The 27,420-nt window shown below is 67.3% G+C and overlaps 1 protein-coding gene across 4 annotated transcripts; it reads right to left on the reverse strand.

Annotated features, from left to right (window-relative positions):
* Positions 1 to 27,410, reverse strand: RHOT2 (ras homolog family member T2). Of its 4 annotated transcripts, none has more exons than XM_068147296.1 (19): positions 27,322 to 27,410; positions 26,507 to 26,565; positions 21,820 to 21,901; positions 21,681 to 21,724; positions 20,629 to 20,682; positions 19,523 to 19,575; positions 18,706 to 18,814; positions 18,202 to 18,303; positions 17,005 to 17,103; positions 12,189 to 12,297; positions 11,769 to 11,889; positions 9,495 to 9,579; positions 6,678 to 6,823; positions 6,496 to 6,596; positions 5,534 to 5,664; positions 4,882 to 4,962; positions 4,130 to 4,252; positions 3,830 to 4,029; positions 1 to 200 (listed from the first exon to the last, which is right to left on the reverse strand). In XM_068147296.1, exons 1-19 carry the CDS (start codon positions 27,356 to 27,358, stop codon positions 83 to 85), a joined length of 1,854 nt encoding a protein of 617 aa, XP_068003397.1. In that variant the 5' UTR covers positions 27,359 to 27,410; the 3' UTR covers positions 1 to 82. The 4 variants fall into 4 exon arrangements, with proteins under 4 accessions (XP_068003397.1, XP_068003396.1, XP_068003399.1 ...); XM_068147295.1 differs by having other exon boundaries at positions 3,830 to 4,032; XM_068147298.1 differs by lacking the exons at positions 19,523 to 19,575; positions 20,629 to 20,682; positions 21,681 to 21,724; ... (1 more) ...; positions 26,507 to 26,565; positions 27,322 to 27,410 and having other exon boundaries at positions 3,830 to 4,032; positions 17,005 to 17,164; positions 18,706 to 18,791.
* Positions 27,411 to 27,420: the final 10 nt, after the last annotated feature.

Consider the following 27,420-nt stretch of genomic DNA (forward strand, 5'->3'; position numbering starts at 1 on the left):
GAGGAGGAGGATTTTCCCAGCAGAGAGCAGCTGTGAGGGCCCCTCCTGAGGGGTGCCAGGGGGTGCCAGGGCGCAGTGGCCCTCACTTGCTCTTGGCCAGCAGCCGGTAGAGGGTGAAGCCCAGCAGGGCAGTCACGGCCGTGCCCAGCGCCACCCGCAGCCAGAAGGAGGCAGCTCCCAGCTCCACCGCGTTCAGGTGGCTGCAAGGGAAGAGACAGAGGCTGCTGAGAGCCGGGGCCGAGCGCCCACAGCACCTCCAGCACGGGCAGGGGAGGCTGGGCTGGCCCCGGGGGCACTGCTCCAGCCGGGGCCACAGCCCGGGGCCAGGCTGGGAGAGGCTCCTCGGCCCTGAGAGCTGGTGGCACTTGGCACCCAGGGGCAGAATGGCAGGGACTGGAAGGGAGCTCTGGAGACCACCCAGCCCAACCCCCCTGCCAGAGCAGGGCACCCAGCAAAGCATCCAGGGGGGGCTGGAAGCTCTCCCCAAACAACTTTCTCCTCCTGCCCAGACAGAACCTCCTGGCTGCCACCCTGTGCCCCTTGGCACCACTGTAAAGAGCTTGGCCTCTCTTGTTTTGCCCTCCCCCATGCCCCTGCCTAAGATCTCTTCCCAGCCTCTCCCCACATTCTCATCATGGTCATGGTTTAACCTCAGGCTGGGTGGAGTTAGACCCTGGCCAGGCTCCCATGCCCTCAAAGGTCTTCAACAACCACAACAGCTCTGTGACCACCAAACCAAAGGTTCCCTGCCCCAGTGGGGGCCTGGATGTGGCTTCCCCCTCCCCTGGCCTGGCAGCAGCACACCACCACCTACATCATTAGCAGGAGCACAGAGGTAGGGAGCTGCCTTTCTAGGTCAGGCTGCTTTTACAGCTCCAAGTGCAGTGAGACCCAGAAGTGGAAGCAGGAGGAGACACTGGCACAGCCCTGCCCAAGCCTAAACCTTCCCTTCCTGTCCCTTGGCACAAAATAAAGCAGGAGTGCTGATGTGCTGCAGGGCAGGAGGCTGTGCAGGGGGCCCTGGGCAGGCTGCAGCCATGGCTGAGGCCAAGGGGATGAGGTTCAGCAAGGCCAAGGGCTGGGTCCTGCCCTTGGGTCACAACCAGCCCAGGAAGGCTCCAGGCTGGGGGCAGAGTGGCTGCAAAGTGCCCAGCAGAGAAGGCCCTGGGGGTGCTGGGTGCCAGCAGCTGGAGAGGAGCCAGGGGGTGCCCAGGGGGGCAAGAAGGGCAGCAGCAGCCTGGCCTGGAGCAGCAGTGGGGTGGCAGCAGGAGCAGGGCAGGGGTTGTGCCTCTGGGCTGGGCACTGGGGAGGCCACAGCTTGAGTGCTGGGCTCAGCTCTGGGCTCCTCACTGCAGGAAGGAGATTGAGGAGCTGGAGCAGGGCCAGAGAAGGGCAAGAGAGCTGGGGAAGGGTCTGGGGAAGAGGGCTGGGGAGGAGCAGCTGAGGGAGCTGGGGGTGTTGAGCCTGGAGAAGAGGAGGCTGAGGGAGACCTCCTTGCTCTCTGCAGCTCCCTGAGAGGAGGCTGGAGGGAGGCTGATGCTGGCCTCCATCCCAGGTAACCAACAAGAGGCAATGGCCTGAAACTGTGCCAGGGGAGGGTTGGGTTGGAGATGGGGAACAATTTCTTTGCTGCCAGAGTGGTCAGGGCCTGGCAGAGGCTGCCCAGGGAGGTGGTGCAGTCCCCATGCCTGGAGGGGCTCCAGAGCCCTGTGGCCATGGCAGCTGGGGCCAGGGTTGGGTGCCCATGGTGGGGTTGGGTGGGTGCTGGACTGGCTGAGCTTGGAGGACCTTTTCCAACCCAAACAATTCCATGATTCCATGATTCCAGCACGTGCTGCTCCTGTGAGGAGGAGGAGGAGGAGGAGGCAGCTCATGCATTATTCATCCCCCAGTCCATCAGTGCAGAGCAGCCAATCCCAGCCCCTCCCTTACGCTGTGTTTATTTCTGCCTCCTGCCCTCAGATATCTTAGGAACATTTTCATTCCAATGCTGCAGGGGGGGGGACAGAAAACAAAATAAAGTAAGAGTGTCAGCTCCAAAAATAAAGCTGTTTATTGAGAAGAGGCTGGAGGGGAAACCACTGGGTGGCAATCCCAGCCTGTCTCCCAGCACTCCCACACGCCCCCCCCCGCAGGGCGCTGCGCCCACCCCGGGCTGCCACGGAATCATGGAACGGTTGGGTTGGAAGGGAGCTGCAGGATCCCCCAGCTCCAGCCCCCTGCCGTGGGCAGGGACCCCTCCCCCCAGCACAGGCTGCCCAAGGCCTCATCCAGCCTGGTCCTGAACACCTCCAGGCTTGGAGCCTCCACAGCTTCTGAGGGCAACCTGTGCCAGTGCCTCAGGACCCTCACGGGGAAGGACTTCCACCTCATGCCCAAATTCAGCTGCTCCAGTTTGAAGCCATCAGCTCTTGCCCTGCCACTCCATCCCTTCCTGATAGCTCCCTCCTCAGCTCTCCTGCAGCCCTCATCAAATACTGGAAGGTTGCTCTGAGGTCTCCCTGGAGCCTTCTCCTCTGCAGGCTGCACAACCCCAACCCTCCCAACCTTCCAAGCTCACCCAGAGCAAGCCCTGCAGCCAGCAGGGACAGCTGCAGCCACAGCAGGCTGCTCCCAGCCCCAACCAACCTGCCCTGCACTGCTGCCAGCCATGGGGCAGCTCCACCTCTCTGGGCAGCCTGGCACAGGCTCTCCCCACCCTCAGCACCAAACATTTCTCCTTCTCTCCACTCTCAGCCTCCCTCTTGCACTTCAAACCATCCCCCCTTGGCCTGGCCCAACAGGCCCTGCTCAGCACTCTGTCCCCAGCTCTCTTCTGGCCTCTTGAAGCCCTGCAAGGCCAGCAGGAGGTCTGCCTGGAGCCTTCTCCTCTGCAGGCTGCACAACCCCAACCCTCCCAGCCTGGCCTCCCAGCAGAGGGCTTCCAGCCTCCCAGCACTGCTGTGGCCTCCTCTGGCCCTGCTCCAGCAGCTCCCTGCCTGTGCTGTGCTGAGGCCTCCAGAGCTGCCCCAGCCCTGCAGGGAGGTCTCAGCAGGCACAGCAGAGGGGCAGAATCCCCTCCCTGCCCCTGCTGCCCACACTGCTGGGGAGCAGCCTAGGCCAGGCTGGGGCTGGGCTGGCAGCACTCAGTGCCAGCTCCTGGCCAGCTCTGCACCCCCAGCACCCCCAAGGCCTTCCCCAGACAGCTCTCAAGACACTTCTCCCCCAGCCTGCATTGACACTAGAGGTTGCCCTGACCCAAGAGCAGGACCTTGCCCATGGCCTTGTTGAACCTGAGGCTGTCACTGTCCCACCCCTGCAGCCTGTCTGGGTGGCTCCTGTCCCACACCACCAAACCCCCTGAGCTTTCTGCCCTTTCTGCCACTTGCAGGCACATTTCTCCTTCCCCCATGTGCCCTCACAGGCCTGGCTGCCCCCCTGCCCCCTCTCTGAGGTGCAGTTCAGCCTGTGTGAGCAGAGGTCTTGCTTCACCAACCTCTTTTTCAGTCTGATTCAGCTCATCAGGAGGAAATAGCTGCCACCCCCTCTGCAGGCCGTGCCACACCAGCCTGGCTGCTCCCCTGCAGCAGCTCTGGAGCTCAGCCTTCCAAAACACCCCTCCCGTGGCAGGATCTATCTGCCAGAGGCACTCCCAGCAGCAGGGAGCCTCCCCCCTCCCCCAGGCTCAGCCCTTTTGCTTCAGCCACTCCTGCGAGAAGAGGACACCAGGAAGCAGGGAGAGCCCAAGGCTGAGGCAGCAGAGCAGGGGCAGGGCTGGGGCACAGCTCCCCTGGCCCTGCCCCACGCTCTGCCCCCAGCCCGTGGCCCCCTCCAGCAGAAGGATACTAACGGGAAGGTGGCAGCAGTGGCCAGTTTGGTGTAGATGATGGTGCTGGGTGGGCCCTGGCCCTGGCAGGAGAAGGGGAAGGGTGCTGGGAGGCAGTGCTTGTAGCAGAACTCAGCTGGGGAGAGCGTGGGCTGCTGGCTGGCTTCTGGCAGGTCCGACTTGGAGGCCACGAAGACGCAGGGGATCTGGCTGTCCACGTAGTGCTGCTGCACACACAGGGAGAGCTCTCAGCAGGGGAGAGCCACCACCCCCTGGGGGATGTCATGCAAAGGCTGAGCTCCCACGGGGCCCCCTGGCAGCTACCTTATAGACAGTGGCACAGTAGCTGAAGGACCTGGGGTCGCTCAGGTCGTAGAGGAAGCAGACGACGTCGCAGGCTGTGTCCGAGGGCTTGGTGAAGGTGGTGTCAGCACTGACCTCATGCAGCTGCAGCAGGGCAAGGGACAGGAACAGAGTGGGGGGCTGGAGGGGAGCTCTGGAGCCAGCACAGCCCAAGCCCTGCTCCAGCAGGGCACCCCCAGCACCCTGCCCAGCAGCACAGTGCCCAGGGGGGGTTGGAAGCTCTCCACACCAGCAGACTCCACAACCTCTCTGGGCAGCCTGCTCCAGGCCTCCAGCAGCCTCACAACAAACAACTTTCTCCTCCTGCTCAGCTCCAACCTCCTGCCTGACACTTTCTGCCCCTTCTGCTGGCCCTGGGCAGCACTCAGCAGAGCCTGGCCCCAGCCTCTTGCCCCCCACAGCTCCTTTAGCTCTTGCTGAGCATTGCTCAGCTGCCCTCTGGGGCTGCTCTTCTGCAGGCTCTCAGCCCCAGGGCTCTCAGGCTTTGCTGCTCCAAGAGCTGCTCCAGGCCCCTCAGCAGCCTGCCCTGGGCTCTCTCCAGCCCAGCAGGACCCAAGGTGCAGCATGGTCTGCGGGGGAGCAGCCATTTCTCACACCAGCACACGGACTGTGCCAGTGTGAGCACAGCCCAGACGTGCCAGGCTGGCACTGGCACAGAGCCCAGCCCCTCTGGAGCCACACAGAGCCACAGCTCCCTCCTCTCCCTCACTTACTATGAGGTACTTCTCCTGCCCATTGACCTGCACCGTGTTGATCACGTAGGGGGAAGGCTCCCCTGGGGTCTCCTTCTGCACCTGCCAGGGACGACAACAGCATCACAGAGAGCAGGGAGCAGGAGCAGTGCTTGGGCAGGGAGCACATTTCCCACTGCCCCAGGTCCCTGTGGTGTGGCAGCCACCTAAGTGCCTGCCACGTGTGGAGCTGTTTGTGACACACAGGGAAAGCCACCAGCACCTCGGGGAGCCCCTCCAGACCCTTGGGGTCAGCAGAGGGAGGGGGCTGGATCCACAGCTCCCTGGAGGCAGGCTGGAGTGAGTGGGTTTGGGCTCTGCTCACATGCAGCAGTGACAGGACAAGAGGACACAGCCTCAAGTTGTGCCAGGGCAGGTTCAGATAGGACAGGAGGAACAATCTCTTCCCAGCAAGGGTTCTCAAGCCCTGTCCCAGGCTGCCCAGGGAGGTGGTGGTGTCCCCACCCCCAGAGGGGTTCAAAGCCACCTGGCTGTGGTGCTGGGGGAGGAGGTTTGGTGGCAGTGGCTGAGCAGCAGTGCTGGGCTGTGAGCTCTGGGTGAGTGTTGGACTGGATGAGCTCCAAGGTCCCTTCCAACCTCAGCAGGCACCCAGGGGCAGGGGGCAGGCACTCACCAGCAGGCTCCTGCCCAGGAAGGCCTGCAGGAAGCAGGTCTTGCCCACACCCCTGGCACCAACCACCTTGCACAGGAAGACATTGCGCTGGGTCTGCCCTTTCTCCAGGTCGATCCTCTTCTCCCGGGTCACTGCCAGGGGAGAAGCCTGGGTGACCACAGCAGGGCACCCCCAGGAGAGGCGGGAGGGGAGCCCCAGGGCAGGGGCAGGAGGGGAGCCCCAGGGGTGGGAACAGGAGGGGGAGGGGAGCCCCAGGGCAGGGGCAGGAGGGGAGCCCCAGGAGGGGCAGGAGGGGAGCCCCAGGGCAGGGGCAGGAGGGGAGCCCCAGGCTAGGAGCAGGAGGGGAGCCCCAGGCCAGGGGCAGGAGGGGAGCCCCAGGCTAGGAGCAGGAGGGGAGCCCCAGGCCAGGGGCAGGAGGGGAGCCCCAGGCAGGGGCGGGAGGGGAGCCCCAGGAGGGGCAGGAGGGGAGCCCCAGGCAGGGGCAGGAGGGGAGCCCCAGGCTAGGAGCAGGAGGGGAGCCCCAGGGCAGGGGCAGGAAGGGAGCCCCAGGGCAGGAGCAGGACGGGAGCCCCAGGGCAGGGGCAGGAGGGGAGCCCCAGGGGCGGGAGCAGGAGGGGAGCCCCAGGCCAGGAGCGGGAGGGGAGCTCCAGGGCAGGAGCGGGACGGGAGCCCCAGGGCAGGGGCAGGAGGGGAGCCCCAGGGCAGGAGCAGGAGGGGAGCCCCAGGCCAGGAGCGGGAGGGGAGCTCCAGGGCAGGAGCGGGACGGGAGCCCCAGGCCAGGAGCGGGAGGGGAGCCCCAGGGCAGGAGCAGGAGGGGAGCCCCAGGGCAGGGGCAGGAGGGGAGCCCCAGGGCAGGAGTGGGAGGGCAGCCCCAGGCCAGGGTCGGGAGGGCAGCCCCAGGCCAGGAGCAGGAGTGGGAGGGCAGCCCCAGGCTGGGGCAGGAGGGGAGGGCAGGGCCGTACCGGTCAGGGCCTGTGCCTGTGAGTCCTGCTCGGCCAGGATGGGGTAGCCCAGGTAGCCCAAGCCCTCCAGGCAGCGCCGCACGTCCAGGTAAGCCAGCAGCCTGCAGATGGCCAGGCCGGGCTCAGGCAGGGCCCAGGCGGCCACGGGGGGCCGGGGGGGGGCAGCGGGGGGCTGAGCTTACGTCCACTGGCAGAGGAATCCGTGCAGGGAAAGCAGCCCTGCCTCCGTGGTGCACACCCTGCGCCGCAGCTCCGGGCCCCAGGGCGCGCAGGGGAAGACGCTGAAGAAGCTCTGCAGCTCCGCCGGGCACAGGGCTCCGTCCTGGTCCTGCCCCAGCACAGCCAGGCTCAGCCAGTGCCAGGGCACAGAGCAGCTCAGGACGGGGCACAGCTCAGGAGGGGGCACACAGCACGGCTCAGGAGGGGGCACACAGCACAGCTCAGGAGGGGGCACACAGCACGGCTCAGGAGGGGGCACACAGCGCAGCTCAGGAGGGGGCACAGCATGGCTCAGGAGGGGGCACACAGCGGGGCACAGCTCAGGAGGGGGCACACAGCACAGCTCAGGAGGGGGCACACAGCACAGCTCAGGAGGGGGGCACACAGCACAGCAGGGGGCACACAGCGCAGCTCAGGAGGGGGCACACGGCGTGGCACAGCTCAGGAGGGGGCACACAGCGCAGCTCAGGAGGGGGCACACGGCGTGGCACAGCTCAGGAGGGGGCACACAGCGCAGCTGCTGCCAGCCTGCGTGCTGCCCAGAGAGGGCCCCTGGCACGAGGCCCAGCCCTGCTGCAGCTGGAGGGCGGGAGGGGGCGGCTGGCAGCGGCACCGATCGATGCCAAACCAGGCCGGAGCCCTGGCAGCCTGCAGAGAGCCCCCGGGGGCACCCAGCTCTGCCAACACCCAGCCTGCTCTGGGCCTGCAGCCGGTGCCAGCTGCTGCCCACCCAGCCCGGGGCCACCCGCTCCCCACACACCAAAGCAGCACCTCTAGGCTGGTGTGCCACAGGGCAATGCCAGAGAGGACCTGTGGGCACCCAGGGAGGGGTAGGGGTGCCGTGCTGCGGGTCCCTGTGCCCATGGAGCTGTTGTGCCCCAGGGACACCCCAAGAGCTGAGTAAGCCCCCAGAGGGCAGAGCATGGCACACACCAGCCCCTTTGGCTGTGGCCTGGCACAGGGCTGGCAGCCTGTGCCCGGTTGTTGGCTATGTGCCAGCAGCTGTGCCCCCTCCTCTGCCGCCCCACGTGCCGCAGCCAGGCCCTGTAAGGGCTGTGCCAGTCTGAGGCCAGCTCAGACCCAGCCCCTGAAGGCCCAAACCTTACTGGCTGCCCTCTGCCCAAGGGCAGTGCCCACAGCCCCATGCCCCTGGCTACCCGTCAGACAACTTGCCGTGCCCACCTCCTGCTCCCAAACCCGCGGCAGGAAGGTGTGAGGGGAGCACGGTGCCACCTTCGCTGGTGTGCCATCTGCTGCCTGCCCAGCAGTGCCCCCTGCCCAGCAGTGCCCCCTCTGCCATGCCCACCTGCCCAGCAGTGCGCCCTGCCCAGCAGTGCCCCCTCTGCCATGCCCACCTGCCCAGCAGTACCCCCTCCCTGCCATGACAACCTGCCCAGCAGTGCCCCCCCCGCAGTGACAACCTGCCCAGCAGTGCCCCCCTGCCCAGCAGTGCCACCTCTGCCATGCCCACCTGCCCAGCAGTGCCCCCTCCCTGCTGTGCCAACCTGCCCAGCAGTGACCCCTGCCCAGCAGTGCCACCTCTGCCGTGCCAACCTGCCCAGCAGTGCCCCCCTGCCCAGCAGAGCCCAGCAGTGCCCGGCAGAGCCCAGCAGTGCCCGGCAGTGCCCGGCAGAGCCCAGCAGAGCCCAGCAGAGCCCGGCAGTGCCCGGCAGAGCCCGGCAGACCCCGGCAGTGCCCGGCAGAGCCCAGCAGAGCCCGGCAGTGCCCGGCAGAGCCCAGCAGAGCCCGGCAGTGCCCGGCAGAGCCCAGCAGTGCCCGGCAGTGCCCGGCAGAGCCCAGCAGAGCCCAGCAGAGCCCGGCAGTGCCCGGCAGAGCCCGGCAGACCCCGGCAGTGCCCGGCAGAGCCCAGCAGAGCCCGGCAGTGCCCGGCAGAGCCCGGCAGACCCCGGCAGTGCCCGGCAGAGCCCAGCAGTGCCCAGCAGAGCCCGGCAGACCCCGGCAGAGCCCGGCAGAGCCCGGCAGTGCCCAGCAGAGCCCGGCAGTGCCCGGCAGAGCCCGGCAGACCCCGGCAGTGCCCGGCAGAGCCCAGCAGAGCCCAGCAGAGCCCGGCAGTGCCCGGCAGACCCCGGCAGTGCCCGGCAGAGCCCAGCAGAGCCCGGCAGAGCCCGGCAGAGCCCAGCAGAGCCCAGCAGTGCCCAGCAGTGCCCAGCAGAGCCCGGCAGACCCCGGCAGTGCCCGGCAGAGCCCAGCAGAGCCCAGCAGAGCCCGGCAGTGCCCGGCAGAGCCCGGCAGACCCCGGCAGTGCCCGGCAGAGCCCAGCAGAGCCCGGCAGAGCCCGGCAGAGCCCAGCAGAGCCCGGCAGAGCCCAGCAGTGCCCAACAGTGCCCAGCAGAGCCCAGCAGAGCCCGGCAGTGCCCAGCAGTGCCCGGCAGAGCCCAGCAGTGCCCGGCAGAGCCCAGCAGAGCCCGGCAGTGCCCGGCAGAGCCCGGCAGACCCCGGCAGTGCCCGGCAGAGCCCAGCAGAGCCCGGCAGTGCCCGGCAGAGCCCAGCAGAGCCCGGCAGTGCCCGGCAGAGCCCAGCAGAGCCCAGCAGTGCCCGGCAGAGCCCAGCAGAGCCCGGCAGTGCCCGGCAGAGCCCGGCAGAGCCCAGCAGTGCCCGGCAGAGCCCGGCAGAGCCCAGCAGTGCCCGGCAGTGCCCGGCAGAGCCCGGCAGTGCCCGGCAGTGCCCAGCAGAGCCCAGCAGAGCCCGGCAGTGCCCAGCAGTGCCCAGCAGTGCCCAGCAGTGCCCAGCAGAGCCCAGCAGTGCCCGGCAGTGCCCACCTTGTCGTGCTTCTCGAAGGCGCGCTGCAGGAACTGGTAGCCCAGGTGGTTGAGCTCCGTGGAGCAGCCGGGGGGCAGCCGGAACCTGGGGGAAGGGTTCTGGATGAGCAGACTCCTGCCAGCGAGGCAGGGCAGAGCCTGGCACAGGCTGCCCAGGGAGGCTGTGGCTGCCTCCTGCCTGGAGGTGTTGAGGGCCAGGCTGGCTGAGGCCTTGGGCAGCCTGTGCTGGGGGAGGGGTCCCTGCCCGTGGCAGGGGCTGGCACTGGGTGGTCTCTGAGGTCCCTTCCCTTCCATGAGCACAGGAGCCAAGGGAGCCTCCTCCAGCCCGGGCTGCAGGGCACTGTCAGCACATCTCAGGCCAACCCTGACCTCACCCACAGGACAGAGCTTCTCCACTCCTTCCCCACTCAAGGCCAAAGCTGCCTCCAGGCCTGCTTATTCCTTGACACCACTCCTGGTTTGGGGGAGGATCACAGATGGGAGGGGTGGGAAGGGACTTCTGGAGGTTGAGTCCAAGCCCTCTGCCTAGGGCAGGTCACACAGGAACACATCCAGATCAGCCCTGGAAGCCTCCACACCAGGAGGCTCCACAACCTCTCTGGGCAGCCTGCTCCAGGCCTCCAGCAGCCTCACCCCAAACAACTTTCTCCTCCTGCTCAGCTCCAACCTCCTGGCTGCCACCTTGTGCCCCTTGGCCTACCACAGGGCACCACTGACAAGAGCCTGGCCCCAGCCTCTTGCCTCCCCCCTTCAGATAAACACTGCCAGGGTTCCCTCTCAGCCTTCTCCTCTCCAGGCTCTCAGCCCCAGGGCTCTCAGCTTTCCCTCCTCACAGAGCTGTTCCAGGCCCTGCAGCATCCTCACAGCCTCCCCTGGACTCTGCCCCTCTGGCACTGGGGAGCCCAGCACTGGACACAGTACTCCAGGTATGGTCATGCCAGGGCAGGGCAGAGCAGAGGGGGAAGAGCCTCCCTTGCCCTGCTGCCCACACTCCTACAGCACCCTAATGGTGCCCAGGGAGCTCTGCCCAGCACACCCCTGCTGCCCACACAGCAGCTGCAGCCTTGCTCTGCCCCGTGCCCAGGGCATGAGGTGGGCACAGCACTACCCCAGGGGTGCTCTACCCCAGCACAGCCCCTGCCTGAGGGGAGGAGCAGGCAGCTGCCAAGCCAAAGCCTTTCAGCATTGCCAGCTGCAGGCTGGCAGCAGCAGAGAGGTGCCAGCAGCTGCTGCAGCAGGTGGGAGGGTGATGCTGACAGCTCACTGCTCCTGCCAGAGCTTCTGCCTCAGCTCAGGCACAGGCAGAGGAGCCTTCAGGAAGCCCTGCTTGGTGCCAGGCAGGGCAGGGACAGGCATTTGCTGCCCACCTACAGCAGAGCCAGCAGCAGTCAGCAGCTCCAAGGTCTCATTGTGTTTGCTGCCAAGCCCACGTGCCAGCTCCTGCCCACAGGGGACAGTGAGGACAGCACAGCTGACCCTGAGGGTGGGGACAGCTTCAGCTGAGGGATGGATCATGGAGGTGGTAGGGCTGGAAAACCCAACCCCACCATGGGCACCAAGCCCTGGCCCCAGCTGCCATGGCCACAGGGCTCTGCAACCCCTCCAGGCATGGGGACTCCACCACCTCCCTGGGCAGCCTGGGACAGGCCCTGACCACTCTGGCACCAAAGACATTTGGCCTCCTCTCCAACCTAACCCTCCCCTGGCACAGTTTCAGGCCATTGCCTCTCCTTCTCTCCCCTGAGCCTAGGGAGCAGAGCCCAAGCCCCAGCTGGCTGCAGCCTCCTCTCAGGGAGCTGCAGAGAGCAAGGAGGTCTCCCTCAGCCTCCTCTTCTCCAGGCTCAACACCCCCAGCTCCCTCAGCTGCTCCTCCCCAGCCCTCTTCCCCAGACCCTTCCCCAACTCTCTTGCCCTTCTCTGGCCCTGCTCCAGCTCCTCAATCTCCTCCCTGCAGTGAGGAGCCCAGAGCTGAACCCAGCACTCAAGCTGTGGCCTCCCCAGTGCCCAGCCCAGAGGCACAATCCCTGCCCTGCTCCTGCTGCCACCCCACTGCTGCTCCAGCCCAGGCTGCTGCTGCCCTTCTTGCCCCCCTGGGCACCCCCTGGCTCCTCTCCAGCTGCTGGCCCCCAGCACCCCCAGGGCCTTTTCTACCAGGTGACTTTTCCCTGTGGTTCAGAAAGGAGCCAGCAGAGGCAGTGAGGAAGCTGAGCTGTGCCCCATGGCCCCCCCAGGCTGCCCCCCAGGCTGCCCCCCAGGCCAGGGCAGGGCACACACGTTGGGTGCAGGTAGTCCTCGGTCAGCTCCAGCTCGTCGTCGTAGCCGAAGCGGCGCAGGATGGTCCAGGTGGTCTCGTGCCTGCCCCGCTGGATGAAGAGGGTGTTGAGGAAGAGGAAGCCTGCAGGGAGATCAGGGGATCAGGCACCAAGCTCTCAGCCTCAGGGATCCACTCCTCGGGGCCACCCTTCCCCTGGGAGACCAGGGGGCTCAGACACGAGGGTCCACCCTCCCCCGGGGCAAGGAGGCTGCTGGGAGAGGGAGTTCTGGCAGCCACAGCAGGCTCAGGCTTGCTTTGCCCAGAGGCTGAGGCCGAGGGCAGGGCCCTGGGAAGGTGCTGGGCAGGGGGTGCCCCAGGCCTGGCTGGCAGGGGGTGCCCCAGGCCTGGCTGGCAGGGGGCAGGCAGCCCCCCGCCGTTACCGGTCAGCGTCAGGCCGTTGTCCTGCACCCCGTCCGTGGTGTTCTTCCACACGACCATCTTCACGTCCTCCAGGGCCTGGGGGGCCAGTGGGTTCCCAAAGCAGGACTTCTGCCTCCCAAGAGAAAGGAGGTCACTGAGGAGACCTTCTGGTGGCCTTCCAGAACTCAAAAGGGGATTTGAAAGCTGGGGACAGACTTTGAGCAGGGCCAAGGGCCAAGACTGCTGGGCCAGGCCAAGGGGGAATGGTTTGAAGTGCAAGAGGGAGGCTGAGAGTGGAGAGAAGGAGAAATGTTTGGTGCTGAGGGTGGGGAGAGCCTGTGCCAGGCTGCCCAGAGAGGTGGAGCTGCCCCATGGCTGGCAGCAGTGCAGGGCAGGTTGGTTGGGGCTGGGAGCAGCCTGCTGTGGCTGCAGCTGTCCCTGCAGGGCTTGCCCTGGGTGAGCTTGGAAGGTCCCTTCCAGCCCAGCCCAAGCTGTGATGCTACAACCACCAGCAGAGCACCCAGGCAGCAACTCCCTGCTCCTCTCCCTGAGCAAGGAGATGCTTCTAGGGCAGAAGGTCCTCCCAGCTCAGGGATCCCTGCCTTAGAGCCTGCCCAAGCCCCTGCTCATCAGCAGAGCTCCACTCAGCACCTGCACAGCCTGCTGCACCTCTGACAGCAGAGCTCCACTCAGCTCCTGCACAGCCTGCTGCACCTCTGACAGCAGAGCTCCACTCAGCTCCTGCACAGCCTGCTGCACCTCTGACAGCAGAGCTCCACTCAGCTCCTGCACAGCCTGCTGCACCTCTGACAGCAGAGCTCCACTCAGCTCCTGCACAGCCTGCTGCACCTCTGACAGCAGAGCTCCACTCAGCACCTGCACAGCCTGCTGCACCTCTGACAGCAGAGCTCCACTCAGCTCCTGCACAGCCTGCTGCACCTCTGACAGCAGAGCTCCACTCAGCTCCTGCAGAGCCTGCTGCACCTCTGACAGCAGAGCTCCACTCAGCTCCTGCACAGCCTGCTGCACCTCTGACAGCAGAGCTCCACTCAGCTCCTGCAGAGCCTGCTGCACCTCTGACAGCAGAGCTCCACTCAGCTCCTGCACAGCCTGCTGCACCTCTGACAGCAGAGCTCCACTCAGCTCCTGCAGAGCCTGCTGCACCTCTGACAGCAGAGCTCCACTCAGCTCCTGCACAGCCTGCTGCACCTCTGACAGCAGAGCTCCACTCAGCTCCTGCACAGCCTGCTGCACCTCTGACAGCAGAGCTCCACTCAGCTCCTGCACAGCCTGCTGCAGCTCTGACAGCAGAGCTCCACTCAGCTCCTGCAGAGCCTGCTGCACCTCTGACAGCAGAGCTCCACTCAGCTCCTGCAGAGCCTGCTGCAGCTCTGACAGCAGAGCTCCACTCAGCTCCTGCACAGCCTGCTGCAGCCCTGACAGCAGAGCTCCACTCAGCTCCTGCACAGCCTGCTGCAGCCCTGACAGCAGAGCTCCACTCAGCTCCTGCACAGCCTGCTGCACCTCTGACAGCAGAGCTCCACTCAGCTCCTGCACAGCCTGCTGCACCTCTGACAGCAGAGCTCCACTCAGCTCCTGCAGAGCCTGCTGCACCTCTGACAGCAGAGCTCCACTCAGCTCCTGCACAGCCTGCTGCAGCTCTGACAGCAGAGCTCCACTCAGCTCCTGCACAGCCTGCTGCAGCTCTGACAGCAGAGCTCCACTCAGCTCCTGCACAGCCTGCTGCACCTCTGACAGCAGAGCTCCACTCAGCTCCTGCAGAGCCTGCTGCAGCCCTGACAGCAGAGCTCCACTCAGCACCTGCAGAGCCTGCTGCAGCTCTGACAGCAGAGCTCCACTCAGCTCCTGCAGAGCCTGCTGCACCTCTGACAGCAGAGCTCCACTCAGCTCCTACACAGCCTGCTGCACCTCTGACAGCAGAGCTCCACTCAGCTCCTGCACAGCCTGCTGCACCTCTGACAGCAGAGCTCCACTCAGCTCCTGCACAGCCTGCTGCACCTCTGACAGCAGAGCTCCACTCAGCTCCTGCACAGCCTGCTGCAGCTCTGACAGCAGAGCTCCACTCAGCTCCTGCAGAGCCTGCTGCAGCTCTGACAGCAGAGCTCCACTCAGCTCCTGCACAGCCTGCTGCAGCTCTGACAGCAGAGCTCCACTCAGCTCCTGCACAGCCTGCTGCACCTCTGACAGCAGAGCTCCACTCAGCTCCTGCACAGCCTGCTGCACCTCTGACAGCAGAGCTCCACTCAGCTCCTGCACAGCCTGCTGCAGCCCTGACAGCAGAGCTCCACTCAGCTCCTGCACAGCCTGCTGCACCTCTGACAGCAGAGCTCCACTCAGCTCCTGCAGAGCCTGCTGCACCTCTGACAGCAGAGCTCCACTCAGCTCCTGCACAGCCTGCTGCACCTCTGACAGCAGAGCTCCACTCAGCTCCTGCACAGCCTGCTGCACCTCTGACAGCAGAGCTCCACTCAGCTCCTGCAGAGCCTGCTGCAGCCCTGACAGCAGAGCTCCACTCAGCTCCTGCAGAGCCTGCTGCACCTCTGACAGCAGAGCTCCACTCAGCTCCTGCACAGCCTGCTGCACCTCTGACAGCAGAGCTCCACTCAGCTCCTGCACAGCCTGCTGCACCTCTGACAGCAGAGCTCCACTCAGCACCTGCAGAGCCTGCTGCACCTCTGACAGCAGAGCTCCACTCAGCACCTGCACAGCCTGCTGCACCTCTGACAGCAGAGCTCCACTCAGCTCCTGCACAGCCTGCTGCACCTCTGACAGCAGAGCTCCACTCAGCTCCTGCAGAGCCTGCTGCACCTCTGACAGCAGAGCTCCACTCAGCTCCTGCACAGCCTGCTGCAGCTCTGACAGCAGAGCTCCACTCAGCTCCTGCACAGCCTGCTGCACCTCTGACAGCAGAGCTCCACTCAGCTCCTGCAGAGCCTGCTGCACCTCTGACAGCAGAGCTCCACTCAGCTCCTGCAGAGCCTGCTGCAGCTCTGACAGCAGAGCTCCACTCAGCTCCTGCACAGCCTGCTGCAGCCCTGACAGCAGAGCTCCACTCAGCTCCTGCAGAGCCTGCTGCACCTCTGACAGCAGAGCTCCACTCAGCTCCTGCACAGCCTGCTGCACCTCTGACAGCAGAGCTCCACTCAGCTCCTGCACAGCCTGCTGCAGCCCTGACAGCAGAGCTCCACTCAGCTCCTGCACAGCCTGCTGCACCTCTGACAGCAGAGCTCCACTCAGCTCCTGCACAGCCTGCTGCACCTCTGACAGCAGAGCTCCACTCAGCTCCTGCACAGCCTGCTGCAGCCCTGACAGCAGAGCTCCACTCAGCTCCTGCACAGCCTGCTGCACCTCTGACAGCAGAGCTCCACTCAGCTCCTGCACAGCCTGCTGCACCTCTGACAGCAGAGCTCCACTCAGCTCCTGCAGAGCCTGCTGCACCTCTGACAGCAGAGCTCCACTCAGCACCTGCACAGCCTGCTGCACCTCTGACAGCAGAGCTCCACTCAGCTCCTGCAGAGCCTGCTGCACCTCTGACAGCAGAGCTCCACTCAGCTCCTGCAGAGCCTGCTGCAGCTCTGACAGCAGAGCTCCACTCAGCTCCTGCACAGCCTGCTGCACCTCTGACAGCAGAGCTCCACTCAGCTCCTGCACAGCCTGCTGCACCTCTGACAGCAGAGCTCCACTCAGCTCCTGCACAGCCTGCTGCAGCCCTGACAGCAGAGCTCCACTCAGCTCCTGCACAGCCTGCTGCACCTCTGACAGCAGAGCTCCACTCAGCTCCTGCACAGCCTGCTGCACCTCTGACAGCAGAGCTCCACTCAGCTCCTGCACAGCCTGCTGCACCTCTGACAGCAGAGCTCCACTCAGCTCCTGCAGAGCCTGCTGCACCTCTGACAGCAGAGCTCCACTCAGCTCCTGCACAGCCTGCTGCAGCTCTGACAGCAGAGCTCCACTCAGCTCCTGCACAGCCTGCTGCACCTCTGACAGCAGAGCTCCACTCAGCTCCTGCACAGCCTGCTGCTCCTCTGACAGCAGAGCTCCACTCAGCTCCTGCACAGCCTGCTGCAGCCCTGACAGCAGAGCTCCACTCAGCTCCTGCACAGCCTGCTGCACCTCTGACAGCAGAGCTCCACTCAGCTCCTGCACAGCCTGCTGCACCTCTGACAGCAGAGCTCCACTCAGCTCCTGCAGAGCCTGCTGCAGCCCTGACAGCAGAGCTCCACTCAGCTCCTGCACAGCCTGCTGCACCTCTGACAGCAGAGCTCCACTCAGCACCTGCAGAGCCTGCTGCACCTCTGACAGCAGAGCTCCACTCAGCTCCTGCACAGCCTGCTGCACCTCTGACAGCAGAGCTCCACTCAGCTCCTGCACAGCCTGCTGCACCTCTGACAGCAGAGCTCCACTCAGCTCCTGCAGAGCCTGCTGCACCTCTGACAGCAGAGCTCCACTCAGCTCCTGCACAGCCTGCTGCACCTCTGACAGCAGAGCTCCACTCAGCTCCTGCACAGCCTGCTGCAGCTCTGACAGCAGAGCTCCACTCAGCTCCTGCACAGCCTGCTGCAGCCCTGACAGCAGAGCTCCACTCAGCTCCTGCACAGCCTGCTGCAGCCCTGACAGCAGAGCAGGCTCAGCCCAAGAGCAGTGAGGGTGGAGCTGAGGCTCTCCTAGGCCTGCAGCTGCACAGCACAAGCTCTGAAGGCAAGCAGGGGGCTTGTGCTGGGGGAGGGGCAGCTCTTCTGCCTGCTAGGGGAAAGTGGACCCCAGGTGCTTCCCAGGAGGGCCTGGGGAACACCTGAGCTCCACAGCCAGCCCTACCTGGAAGTAGTTGAGCTCCTCATCACTGAGGACCTGGTTGTTGTCCTGGTCTGAGAGGTTGAAAATGCGGGTCAGGGCTCGGGCACAGGCAGGCTTCAGCTGCAAGGGACCAACCATGGTGACAGAAGCCAGGGCAGCACCTCCAGCCTGGCTCCTCCTCCTGCAACCCCAGGCACAGAGCAGTTCCCTTCCTGCCCAGCAGCACCAGCACCACAGCCAGCCCAGGGCTGGGAGCCAGCACCAGGAGAGCCCCTGGGGAAGGCTCCTCCTGCACTCCCCCCACCATGGCCAACAGTTCAGGGCACCAGGGCTGCCAGGGCTGCTCCTGGGGCTTGAGCATCTCTGCCCTGGATGTGCCATGGCACCACAGCTGCCTGGGTGCCCTCCCCCTGCCCTGGCACCACAGCTGCCTGGGTGCTCTCTAACCCCTGCCCTGGCACCACAGCTGCCTGGGTGCTCTCTAACCCCTGCCATGGCACCACAGCTGCCTGGGTGCCCTCCTCCTGCTTGGCACCACAGCTGCCTGGGTGCTCTCTAACCCCTGCCCTGGCACCACAGCTGCCTGGGTGCCCTCCCTCTGCCCTGGCACCACAGCTGCCTGGGTGCCCTCCCTCTGCCCTGGCACCACAGCTGCCTGGGTGCTCTCCTCCTGCCCTGGCACCACAGCTGCCTGGGTGCTTGCCCCCTGCCCTGGCACCACAGCTGCCTGGGTGCTCTCTAACCCCTGCCCTGGCACCACAGCTGCCTGGGTGCCCTCCCTCTGCCCTGGCACCACAGCTGCCTGGGTGCCCTCCCCCTGCCCTGGCACCACAGCTGCCTGGGTGCCCTCCTCCTGCTTGGCACCACAGCTGCCTGGGTGCTCTCTAACCCCTGCCCTGGCACCACAGCTGCCTGGGTGCCCTCCCCCTGCCCTGGCACCACAGCTGCCTGGGTGCTCTCTAACCCCTGCCCTGGCACCACAGCTGCCTGGGTGCCCTCCCTCTGCCCTGGCACCACAGCTGCCTGGGTGCCCTCCCTCTGCCCTGGCACCACAGCTGCCTGGGTGCTCTCCCTCTGCCCTGGCACCACAGCTGCCTGGGTGCCCTCCCTCTGCCCTGGCAGTGCTGGCTCAACCTCTCCTCCCTCCTGCCAGGGCCTGAGGGCCAGCAGCAGAGCAGAGCCCTGGCCTGGGAAGCAGACTCTGCCCCTGCCCCCTACCTGCTTCTCCTCTGGGTCGTAGAGGGGGGCCGTGGGGTGCAGCACAGCCTTCTGGGCATAGTAGAAGAGCTCAGAGATGTTCTTGAGATTCTTGGCAGAGCACTGGGGATGGAGAGGAAGAGACAGCTCCAGGAGCAGGGCCAAGGGGCAGGAGGAGGCTGACAGCAGCTTCCTGAGCCAGCCAGGTGGTGAGCATCAAAACCTGGATCAACATCTGCCCACAAGACCCAAAGCCACCAGGGGAACCTCCTCCTCCTGCTCCTGCTGTGGCTCTGCTGTGCCTGTGCCACAGCCCCAGGGCCCAGGAGGGCTGCACACAGCTCAGCACCACCAGAGCTGGAGGGGGCAGGTGCTGAAATCCACCCTCAGAGCAGGGCAAAGGGCAGAGAGCCTAAACCAAAGCCCTCAGGACTTGGCACTGGTGCAGAGCAGCACCAGCAGGGCATCTCCCCACACCCCTGCTGCCCCCAGGGAGGCTCTCTGGCAGGCCTCCAGCTCCCTCACCTCCACACAGGTCTCAATCTCTGAGAACTGGTTCATGATGGGCAGGATGACATCCATGGAGCTGCCCACCTGCAGGTCAGACTTGTTGCCCACCAAAATAATTGGGATCCTGGGAAAGAGAGGGGGAGGGTCAGAGAGCCCCAGCCAGGACCCCCCAGCCAGGACCCCCCAGCCAGGACCCCCCAGCCAGGACCCCCCTCCCTGCCCAGCCACACATGGCCAAGGCCAAGGAGCTCCTCCCTCCTCCTCCACAAGGTCCACAGCAGCTTCCCTGCCTGCCAGGGCTGGCAGCATCCATCTGGAGGAGCAGACTGCCTGAGCCTGCTTATGCTTTCACCCAGCAACAAGATGCTCAGGAGCCTTTAATCCAGCACAGCAGCCTTCTGCCCAAGCCAGCCACACACAGGCTGGGCCCTCTGTGCTCCCCCAGCAGCCTCCCCCCTGCCTGCCTCACAGGAGATCAGGAGGGAGAGCAGCTCCTGCCGGGAGCCTCACTGCCAGCCCCGGGGAGAGAAGCCCTCCCCGGGCTGTGGCCACAAGGCAGGAGGCTGGGCTGACCTCCACAGCCTCAGGAGGAGGGTGAGCACCCCACAGCCTCCAGGATGCAGCCTGGCCCTCACAGACCTCCTGCCAGCCTCACCCCTGGAGGTGCTGAAGGCCAGGCTGGAGGTGGCTGGGAGCAGCCTGCTGTGGGGTGAGGTGTCCCTGCCCATGGCAGAGGGGCTAGAACTGGCTGAGCCTTGAGCTCCCTTCCAGCCCTGGCAGTTCTGTCACCCTATGAACCCCCAAGCCCTGCCCCCAGGGACCCCCCCAGTACCTGGAGCCCTTCCCAGCTCCACCGTTGACCAGAGGGATCCACTTGGTGCGGATCTGCAGGGAGAGCAGAGGCAGAGGCCTGGCACAGCAGCCTGCAGGGGCAGCTCCCAGCACAGCAGCCTGCAGGGGCAGCTCCCAGCACAGCAGCCTGCAGGGGCAGCTCCCAGCACAGCAGCCTGCAGGGGCAGCTCCATGCACAGCTCCCTGCAGGGGCAGCTCCCTGCACAGCAGCCTGCAGGGGCAGCTTCCTGCACAGCAGCCTGCAGGGGCAGCTCCCAGCACAGCTCCCTGCAGGGGCAGCTCCCAGCACAGCTCCCTGCACAGCTCCCTGCAGGGGCAGCTCCCTGCACAGCAGCCTGCAGGGGCAGCTCCCAGCACAGCTCCCTGCAGGGGCAGCTCCCAGCACAGCTCCCTGCACAGCTCCCTGCAGGGGCAGCTCCCTGCACAGCAGCCTGCAGGGGCAGCTCCCTGCACAGCTCCCAGCACAGCAGCCTGCAGGGGCAGCTCCCTGCACAGCTCCCAGCACAGCTCCCTGCAGGGGCAGCTCCCTGCACAGCTCCCAGCACAGCTCCCTGCAGGGGCAGCTCCCTGCACAGCTCCCTGCACAGCTCCCTGCAGGGGCAGCTCCCAGCACAGCTCCCTGCAGAGCTCCCTGCACAGCTCCCTGCAGGGGCAGCTCCCAGCACAGCTCCCTGCACAGCTCCCTGCACAGCAGCCTGCAGGGGCAGCTCTCAGCACAGCTCCCTGCACAGCAGCCTGCAGGGGCAGCTCCCTGCATAGCTCCCAGCACAGCTCCCTGCAGGGGCAGCTCCCTGCACAGCTCCCTGCAGGGGCAGCTCTCAGCACAGCTCCCTGCAGGGGCAGCTCCCTGCACAGCTCCCTGCACAGCTCCCTGCACAGCTCCCTGCAGGGCCCTGCAGCCACCTGCTCCCCAGCCTTGCCCTGCAGCAGCAGGCAGAGGGATGCTGGAGGCCAGCAGGAGCCTGAGCCCAGCCCCCAGGCCATGAGGACCAGCACCAAGCCTGGGCTGTGCTCAGCCCTTGCCTGCAGGGGGCTGCCAGCTCCTCCCCTCTGCTGCTGCTGCAGAGGCTGGGGGGCAGCAGTTACCTTCTCGATGGTGGCCTCCTGGGTGACATCATAGACCATGCACACCACGTTGGCCTGGAGAGGAGAGGCAGAGGGGGTGAGGGAGGGTCCCTGCAGTGCTGCCTCCTGACCCCCAGGCACAGCTGTGCAGCAGCCAGAGGCCCAGCCCTGCTGTCACAGCCCTCCCAGGGGCTGCTCAGAGCACAGCCTGGCTCCCCTGCACTGCTGCCTCCAGCCCTCATGCCCCACAGCCTCCCTCCCCCACCTGGCTGTGCCCCTGCCCAAGCTCTGCCCCTGGGCTGCTGCTGCCCTCCTCCCCTTGCCCAGCCCCCAGAGGCTTTGTCTGCAGCAGGCAGGAGACATCCTGCCCTCGCAGGAGAGAGTTCAGTGCTAATCCTGAGGTCACAGAGGGTTTTAGGGCAGGATTTCCTGGAGCTCTCTTAAGCCTCTCTTGCTGTCTGGGCAGAAGCAGCAGGACTCCCAGGGCCACCAAGCCACCTCCTGCACCCTGAGCTGCCAGGGGGGAGGGAGGCAGTGGCCTTGCTCACAGGAGGCACAGGGAAGGGTTGGATTATGCAGCACCAGGAGCTCCTGTGTGCAGAGCCAAGCTTAATCCCAGAGCAGAGCAGCTGGGCCCAGCAGCTGGCTGCCTGGATTAGTGCTCCATGGCTGCTCCAAGGGCTGGAACAGCTCCCAGCCCTCCCTGCCCACTGCTCCCCAGGGAGCTCTCACCTCAACCCCTCTGTGACAGAGGAACCCAAGAGAGGCAGCAGGGGGAACCCTGTCCCAGCTCAACCGCTGCTCCTCTCCTGAGCCTGCTGGGAACACCCTGAGGCTTGGAGGGCATCCCCTGCTCAGCAGCCCCCAGCCCTCTCCCTCTGGAGGCTCCCCAGAGGCCAGACCAAGCCACACACAGCAGCTCAGAGGGCAGAGCAGGATTAACCCAGCCCCTGGGCAGCCCAACAGCCTCAACCCACAGCTCACCAACTGCCTCCCACCTCTGGGGGCCAGCTGGGAGAGCAGGCAGCCACATGTGCCCTGCTGCCCCCCCCAGCCCCTCCAGCCCTGCTCACCTTGGAGATCTCCTCCTGCAGCTCAGCCTCTGTCTGCTCTGACTCTGGAAGGGAAGAGGGCAGTCAGCAACTGCCCCTGGCACCAGGGACCCCTCCCACAGCCCTCAGCTGGGCAGGGAGGAAGGGGAGAAGGCTGTACCTGAGTAGTCCACAATGTGTGTGGGGACCCTCTCAGGGGTGACATCAGCTGGGATGGTGATCTCCTCTGCACGAGCAGGGACCTGCAAGGCCAGCACCCCCACTCAGGCCAGCAGCCCCCAGCCAGGCCAGCAGCCCCCAGCCAGGCCAGCAGCCCCCACTCAAACCAACAGCCCCCAGCCAGGCCAGCAGCCCCCACTCAGGCCAGCAGCCCCACCCAGGCCAGCAGCCCCACTCAGACCAGCAGCCCCACTCAGACCAGCAGCCCCCACTCAGGCCAGCAGCCCCACTCAGACCAGCAGCCCCACTCAGGCCAGCAGCCCCCAGCCAGACCAGCAGCCCCCAGCCAGACCAGCAGCCCCCACTCAAACCAACAGCCCCCAGCCAGGCCAGCAGCCCCCACTCAGGCCAGCAGCCCCACCCAGGCCAGCAGCCCCACTCAGACCAGCAGCCCCACTCAGACCAGCAGCCCCCACTCAGGCCAGCAGCCCCACTCAGACCAGCAGCCCCACTCAGGCCAGCAGCCCCCAGCCAGACCAGCAACCCCCAGCCAGACCAGCAGCCCCCACTCAAACCAACAGCCCCCAGCCAGGCCAGCAGCCCCACTCAGGCCAGCAGCCCCACTCAGGCCAGCAGCCCCCAGCCAGACCAGCAACCCCCAGCCAGACCAGCAGCCCCCAGCCAGGCCAGCACCCCCACTCAGGCCAGCAGCCCCCACTCAGACCAGCAGCCCCCACTCAGACCAGCAGCCCCCACTCAGGCCAGCAGCCCCCAGCCAGGCCAGCACCCCCACTCAGACCAGCAGCCCCCACTCAGACCAGCAGCCCCCACTCAGGCCAGCAGCCCCCAGCCAGGCCAGCAGCCCCCACTCAGACCAGCAGCCCCCACTCAGACCAGCAGCCCCACTCAGGCCAGCAGCCCCCACTCAGGCCAGCAGCCCCCACTCAGGCCAGCAGCCCCCAGCCAGGCCAGCAGCCCCCACTCAGACCAGCAGCCCCCACTCAGACCAGCAGCCCCACTCAGGCCAGCAGCCCCCACTCAGGCCAGCAGCCCCCACTCAGACCAGCAGCCCCCAGCCAGACCAGCAGCCCCCAGCCAGGCCAGCAGCCCCCACTCAGGCCAGCAGCCCCCAGCCAGGCCAGCAGCCCCCACTCAGGCCAGCAGCCCCCAGCCAGGCCAGCAGCCCCCACTCAGGCCAGCAGCCCCCAGCCAGACCAGCAGCCCCCAGCCAGGCCAGCAGCCCCCACTCAGGCCAGCAGCCCCCACTCAGACCAGCAGCCCCCAGCCAGGCCAGCAGCCCCCACTCAGACCAGCAGCCCCCAGCCAGGCCAGCAGCCCCCACTCAGGCCAGCAGCCCCCACTCAGACCAGCAGCCCCCACTCAGACCAGCAGCCCCACTCAGGCCAGCAGCCCCCACTCAGGCCAGCAGCCCCCACTCAGACCAGCAGCCCCCACTCAGACCAGCAGCCCCACTCAGGCCAGCAGCCCCCAGCCAGACCAGCAGCCCCCAGCCAGGCCAGCAGCCCCCAGCCAGGCCAGCAGCCCCACTCAGGCCAGCAGCCCCCACTCAAACCAACAGCCCCCAGCCAGGCCAGCAGCCCCCACCCAGGCCAGCAGCCCCACTCAGGCCAGCAGCCCCCACTCAAACCAACAGCCCCCACCCAGGCCAGCAGCCCCCACTCAGGCCAGCAGCCCCCAGCCAGGCCAGCAGCCCCCACTCAGGCCAGCAGCCCCACTCAGGCCAGCAGCCCCCACTCAGGCCAGCAGCCCCACTCAGGCCAGCAGCCCCCACTCAAACCAACAGCCCCCACCCAGGCCAGCAGCCCCCAGCCCAGGCAGCTGTGATGACAGGAAGGATGCCAAGGGACTTCAGCCCCAGTGCCCTCCCTGCCAGGGGGCATGAGCTCCCAGCCCAGTCCCAGCATCCTCACAGTGAAGCCTCCAAACACCTCCAAGCCTAAGCCCTCCCTCAGGCCCCAGATGCTGTGTAGGGAAGCTGTAGGAGCAGCCAAGGCAGCTGTAGGAGCAGGCAGCACTGCCACCCCCACTGCAGCCCTAAGACAAGCCCCAGCACTACCCAGCTCTGCCCAGCCCTGCCCAACTCTGCCCAGCTCTGCCCAGCACTGCCCAACTCTGCCCAGCCCTGCCCAGCTCTGCCCAACTCTGCCCAGCTCTGCCCAACTCTGCCCAGCCCTGCCCAACTCTGCCCAGCTCTGCCCAGCCCTGCCCAGCACTGCCCAGCTCTGCCCAGCCCTGCCCAGCTCTGCCCAGCCCTGCCCAGCCCTGCCCAGCACTGCCCAGCTCTGCCAAGCACTGCCCAGCACTGCCCAGCTCTGCCAAGCACTGCCCTGCTCTGCTCAACTCTGCCCAGCCCTGCCCAGCCCGGCCCAGCTCTGCCCAGCCCTGCTCAACTCTGCCCAGCCCTGCCCAGCTCTGCCCAGCCCTGCCCAGCTCTGCCCAGCACTGCTCAACTCTGCCCAGCCCTGCCCAGCTCTGCCCAGCACTGCCCAGCTCTGCAACCTGACCTCCTGGCAGCTGGCAAAAGCTGTCTGGGCTCTGCTGGGAGAGCACATCCAGGAGCACAGAGCTGGGCCTGCCCCAAGCCCCTGGAGCTGCTGCTTCCCAGGGCAAGCCTGGCCCCAGCTGCTGCTGGGCAGCGAGAAAGGGCACAAGCAGCACAGGGCAGGCACAGTGCAGCCACAGTGAGCCAGCCCAGCCCTGCTGAGCCTGCCTGGCCCTGCTGCCCTGCCTGGCCCTGCTGCCCTGCCTGGCCCTGCTGAGCCAGCCTGGCCCTGCTGCCCTGCCTGGCCATGCTGCCCTGCCTGGCCCTGCTGCCCTGCCTGGCCCTGCTGAGCCTGCCCGGCCCTGCTGCCCTGCCTGGCCCTGCTGAGCCAGCCTGGCCCTGCTGCCCTGCCTGGCCCTACTGAGCCTGCCTGGCCCTGCTGCCCTGCCTGGCCCTGCTGCCCTGCCTGGCCCTACTGAGCCTGCCTGGCCCTGCTGCCCTGCCTGGCCCTGCTGAGCCAGCCTGGCCCTGCTGCCCTGCCTGGCCCTGCTGAACCTGCCTGGCCCTGCTGAACCTGCCTGGCCCTGCTGAGCCTGCTTGGCCCTGCTGCCCTGCCTGGCCCTGCTGAGCCTGCCTGGCCCTGCTGCCCTGCCTGGCCCTGCTGCCCTGCCTGGCCCTGCTGAGCCTGCCTGGCCCTGCTGCCCTGCCTGGCCCTGCTGAGCCTGCCTGGCCCTGCTGCCCTGCCTGGCCCTGCTGCCCTGCCTGGCCCTGCTGAGCCTGCCTGGCCCTGCTGCCCTGCCTGGCCCTGCTGAACCTGCCTGGCCCTGCTGCCCTGCCTGGCCCTGCTGAGCCTGCTTGGCCCTGCTGCCCTGCCTGGCCCTGCTGAGCCAACCTGGCTCTGTTGCCCTGCCTGGCCATGCTGAGCCAACCTGGCTCTGTTGCCCTGCCTGGCCCTGCTGAGCCAACCTGGCTCTGTTGCCCTGCCTGGCCCTGCTGAGCCAACCTGGCTCTGTTGCCCTGCCTGGCCATGCTGAGCCAACCTGGCTCTGTTGCCCTGCCTGGCCCTGCTGCCCTGCCTGGCCCTGCTGCCCTGCCTGGCCCTGCTGAGCCTGCCTGGCCCTGCTGCCCTGCCTGGCCCTGCTGAGCCTGCTTGGCCCTGCTGCCCTGCCTGGCCCTGCTGAGCCAACCTGGCTCTGTTGCCCTGCCTGGCCCTGCTGAGCCAACCTGGCTCTGTTGCCCTGCCTGGCCATGCTGAGCCAACCTGGCTCTGTTGCCCTGCCTGGCCCTGCTGAGCCAACCTGGCTCTGTTGCCCTGCCTGGCCATGCTGAGCCAACCTGGCTCTGTTGCCCTGCCTGGCCCTGCTGCCCTGCCTGGCCCTGCTGAGCCAGCCTGGCCCTGCTGAGCCTGCCTGGCCCTGCTGAGCCTGCTTGGCCCTGCTGAGCCTGCTTGGCCCTGCTGCCCTGCCTGGCCCTGCTGAGCCTGCCTGGCCCTGCTGCCCTGCCTGGCCCTGCTGCCCTGCCTGGCCCTGCTGCCCTGCCTGGCCCTGCTGAGCCAGCCTGGCCCTGCTGAGCCTGCCTGGCCCTGCTGAGCCTGCTTGGCCCTGCTGAGCCTGCTTGGCCCTGCTGCCCTGCCTGGCCCTGCTGAGCCTGCCTGGCTCTGTTGCCCTGCCTGGCCCTGCTGAGCCTGCCTGGCCCTGCTGCGCCTGCCTGGCCCTGTTGCCCTGCCAGGGCTGGGACACTGAGATGCTGCCAGCAGCTGCAGGGGTCTGGCTGCTGCTCCTTGCCCATGGCCCAGCTCCAGCTCCAGCTGCAGGCAGACACCGTGGGGCTGGGTATGTGTCTGAGCCCCTTCCCCAGTGGCAGTGCAGGGCAGTGAGGCAGGAGCTGGGCAGCCAACAGCCTTCCCCCGAGGGCAAAGCTGTGCTGGGAGCCTTAGAGAAGCCTCTCCAGCCACAGCAGGGCCCCGGGAGGTGCTCCCCCCGGGGACAGGGCCCCAGGTCAGGGCTTAAAGAGCCAGCTGGAGCCCCACGTGGTCCTGGCAGCTTCAGGCCACCTGAACCAGGCCCCTGCCTGCCACCGGTGCCCAGGGAGCCGCAGAACTGCCCCGGGTGCCGCTGGGCACAGAGCTGTCCCAGCCCGGCTGGCTGAGCACCCGTGGGGGCGCAGCGCCCTGCCCCCCGCTCACCTCTTCGGGGAACTCCTCGCCCACCAGAGCCATGATCAGAGACGTCTTCCCCACCTGGGCTAGGAAGGGAAGGGCAGAGGCTGCCAGCGGCGCGGCACAGCCGAGCGGCACGGCGGCCCGGGACGGCAGCAGCCGCGGCGGAGCCGGAGCCCGGCCTCGCTGCCCTGCGCGGCTCGGCCCGGGCTCGGTGTCCCTATCCTGCCCGGGACCCCGGGGCGGAGGGTGTCAGGGCGGGGAGCCGGGGAGGAGGGGAGCCGTCGGGGACGGGAGCCGGGGGGGACGGGGAGCCGGGGGGTACGGGAAGCCCAGGGAGACGGGAGCCGGGGGGGACGTCGTCGGGGAGGGGGAGCCGGGGGCGACGGGGAGCCCGCGGGGACGGGGAGCCGGGGGGAGGGGGAGCCGTCGGGGAGGGGGAGCCGTCGGGGACGGGAGCCGGGGTGGACGGGAGCCGTCGGGGACGGGGAGCCCGGGGGGACGGGAGCCGGGGGGGACGGGGAGCCGTCGGGGACGGGGAGCCGGGGGGGAGGGGAGCCGTCGGGGACGGGGAGCCGGGGTAGACGGGAGCCGTCGGGGACGGGGAGCCGGGGGGGACGGGGAGCCGGGGGGGGAGGGGAGCCGTCGGGGACGGGGAGCCGGGGGGGAGGGGGAGCCGTCGAGGACGGGAGCCCTTGGGGCTGGCAGCAGCGGCCCGAGAGAGGCCATGGCGGCAGGGGAAGGGTCTCGCTCCTCGCCGGGGACCGGGGCCACGGGCAGGCCCTGCGGCCCCCGCGCCGAGGCCGTCCCGGCGGATGCCCGGGGCGCACCCCCGGCCTTACCCTCCCCCAGCAGGAGGATCCTCACGTCCCGCTTCATGGCGCGGCCGCCGCCGCCGCTCCCGGGGCCGCTGCCGGCCGTCCCCTGCGCCCCTCCCCCAG

The sequence above is a fragment of the Melanerpes formicivorus genome, unplaced genomic scaffold (assembly GCF_026170545.1).
Source record: "Melanerpes formicivorus ecotype bairdi unplaced genomic scaffold, bMelFor1.0.p_v2 SCAF_14, whole genome shotgun sequence".
Taxonomy (NCBI): Eukaryota; Metazoa; Chordata; class Aves; order Piciformes; family Picidae; genus Melanerpes; species Melanerpes formicivorus.

Excerpts from the sequence above, each read along its gene's own strand:
- RHOT2 (XM_068147295.1), bottom strand. The coding sequence starts at position 27,358 with ATGAAGCGGGACGTGAGGATCCTCCTGCTGGGGGAGG. Across the intron at positions 21,902-26,506 it reads GCGAGGAGTTCCCCGAAGAG|GTCCCTGCTCGTGCAGAGGA; the intron begins GTGAGCGGGGGG and ends CTGGCCTTGCAG. Across the intron at positions 4,033-4,129 it reads ACTGTGCCACTGTCTATAAG|CAGCACTACGTGGACAGCCA; the intron begins GTAGCTGCCAGG and ends CTGTGTGTGCAG.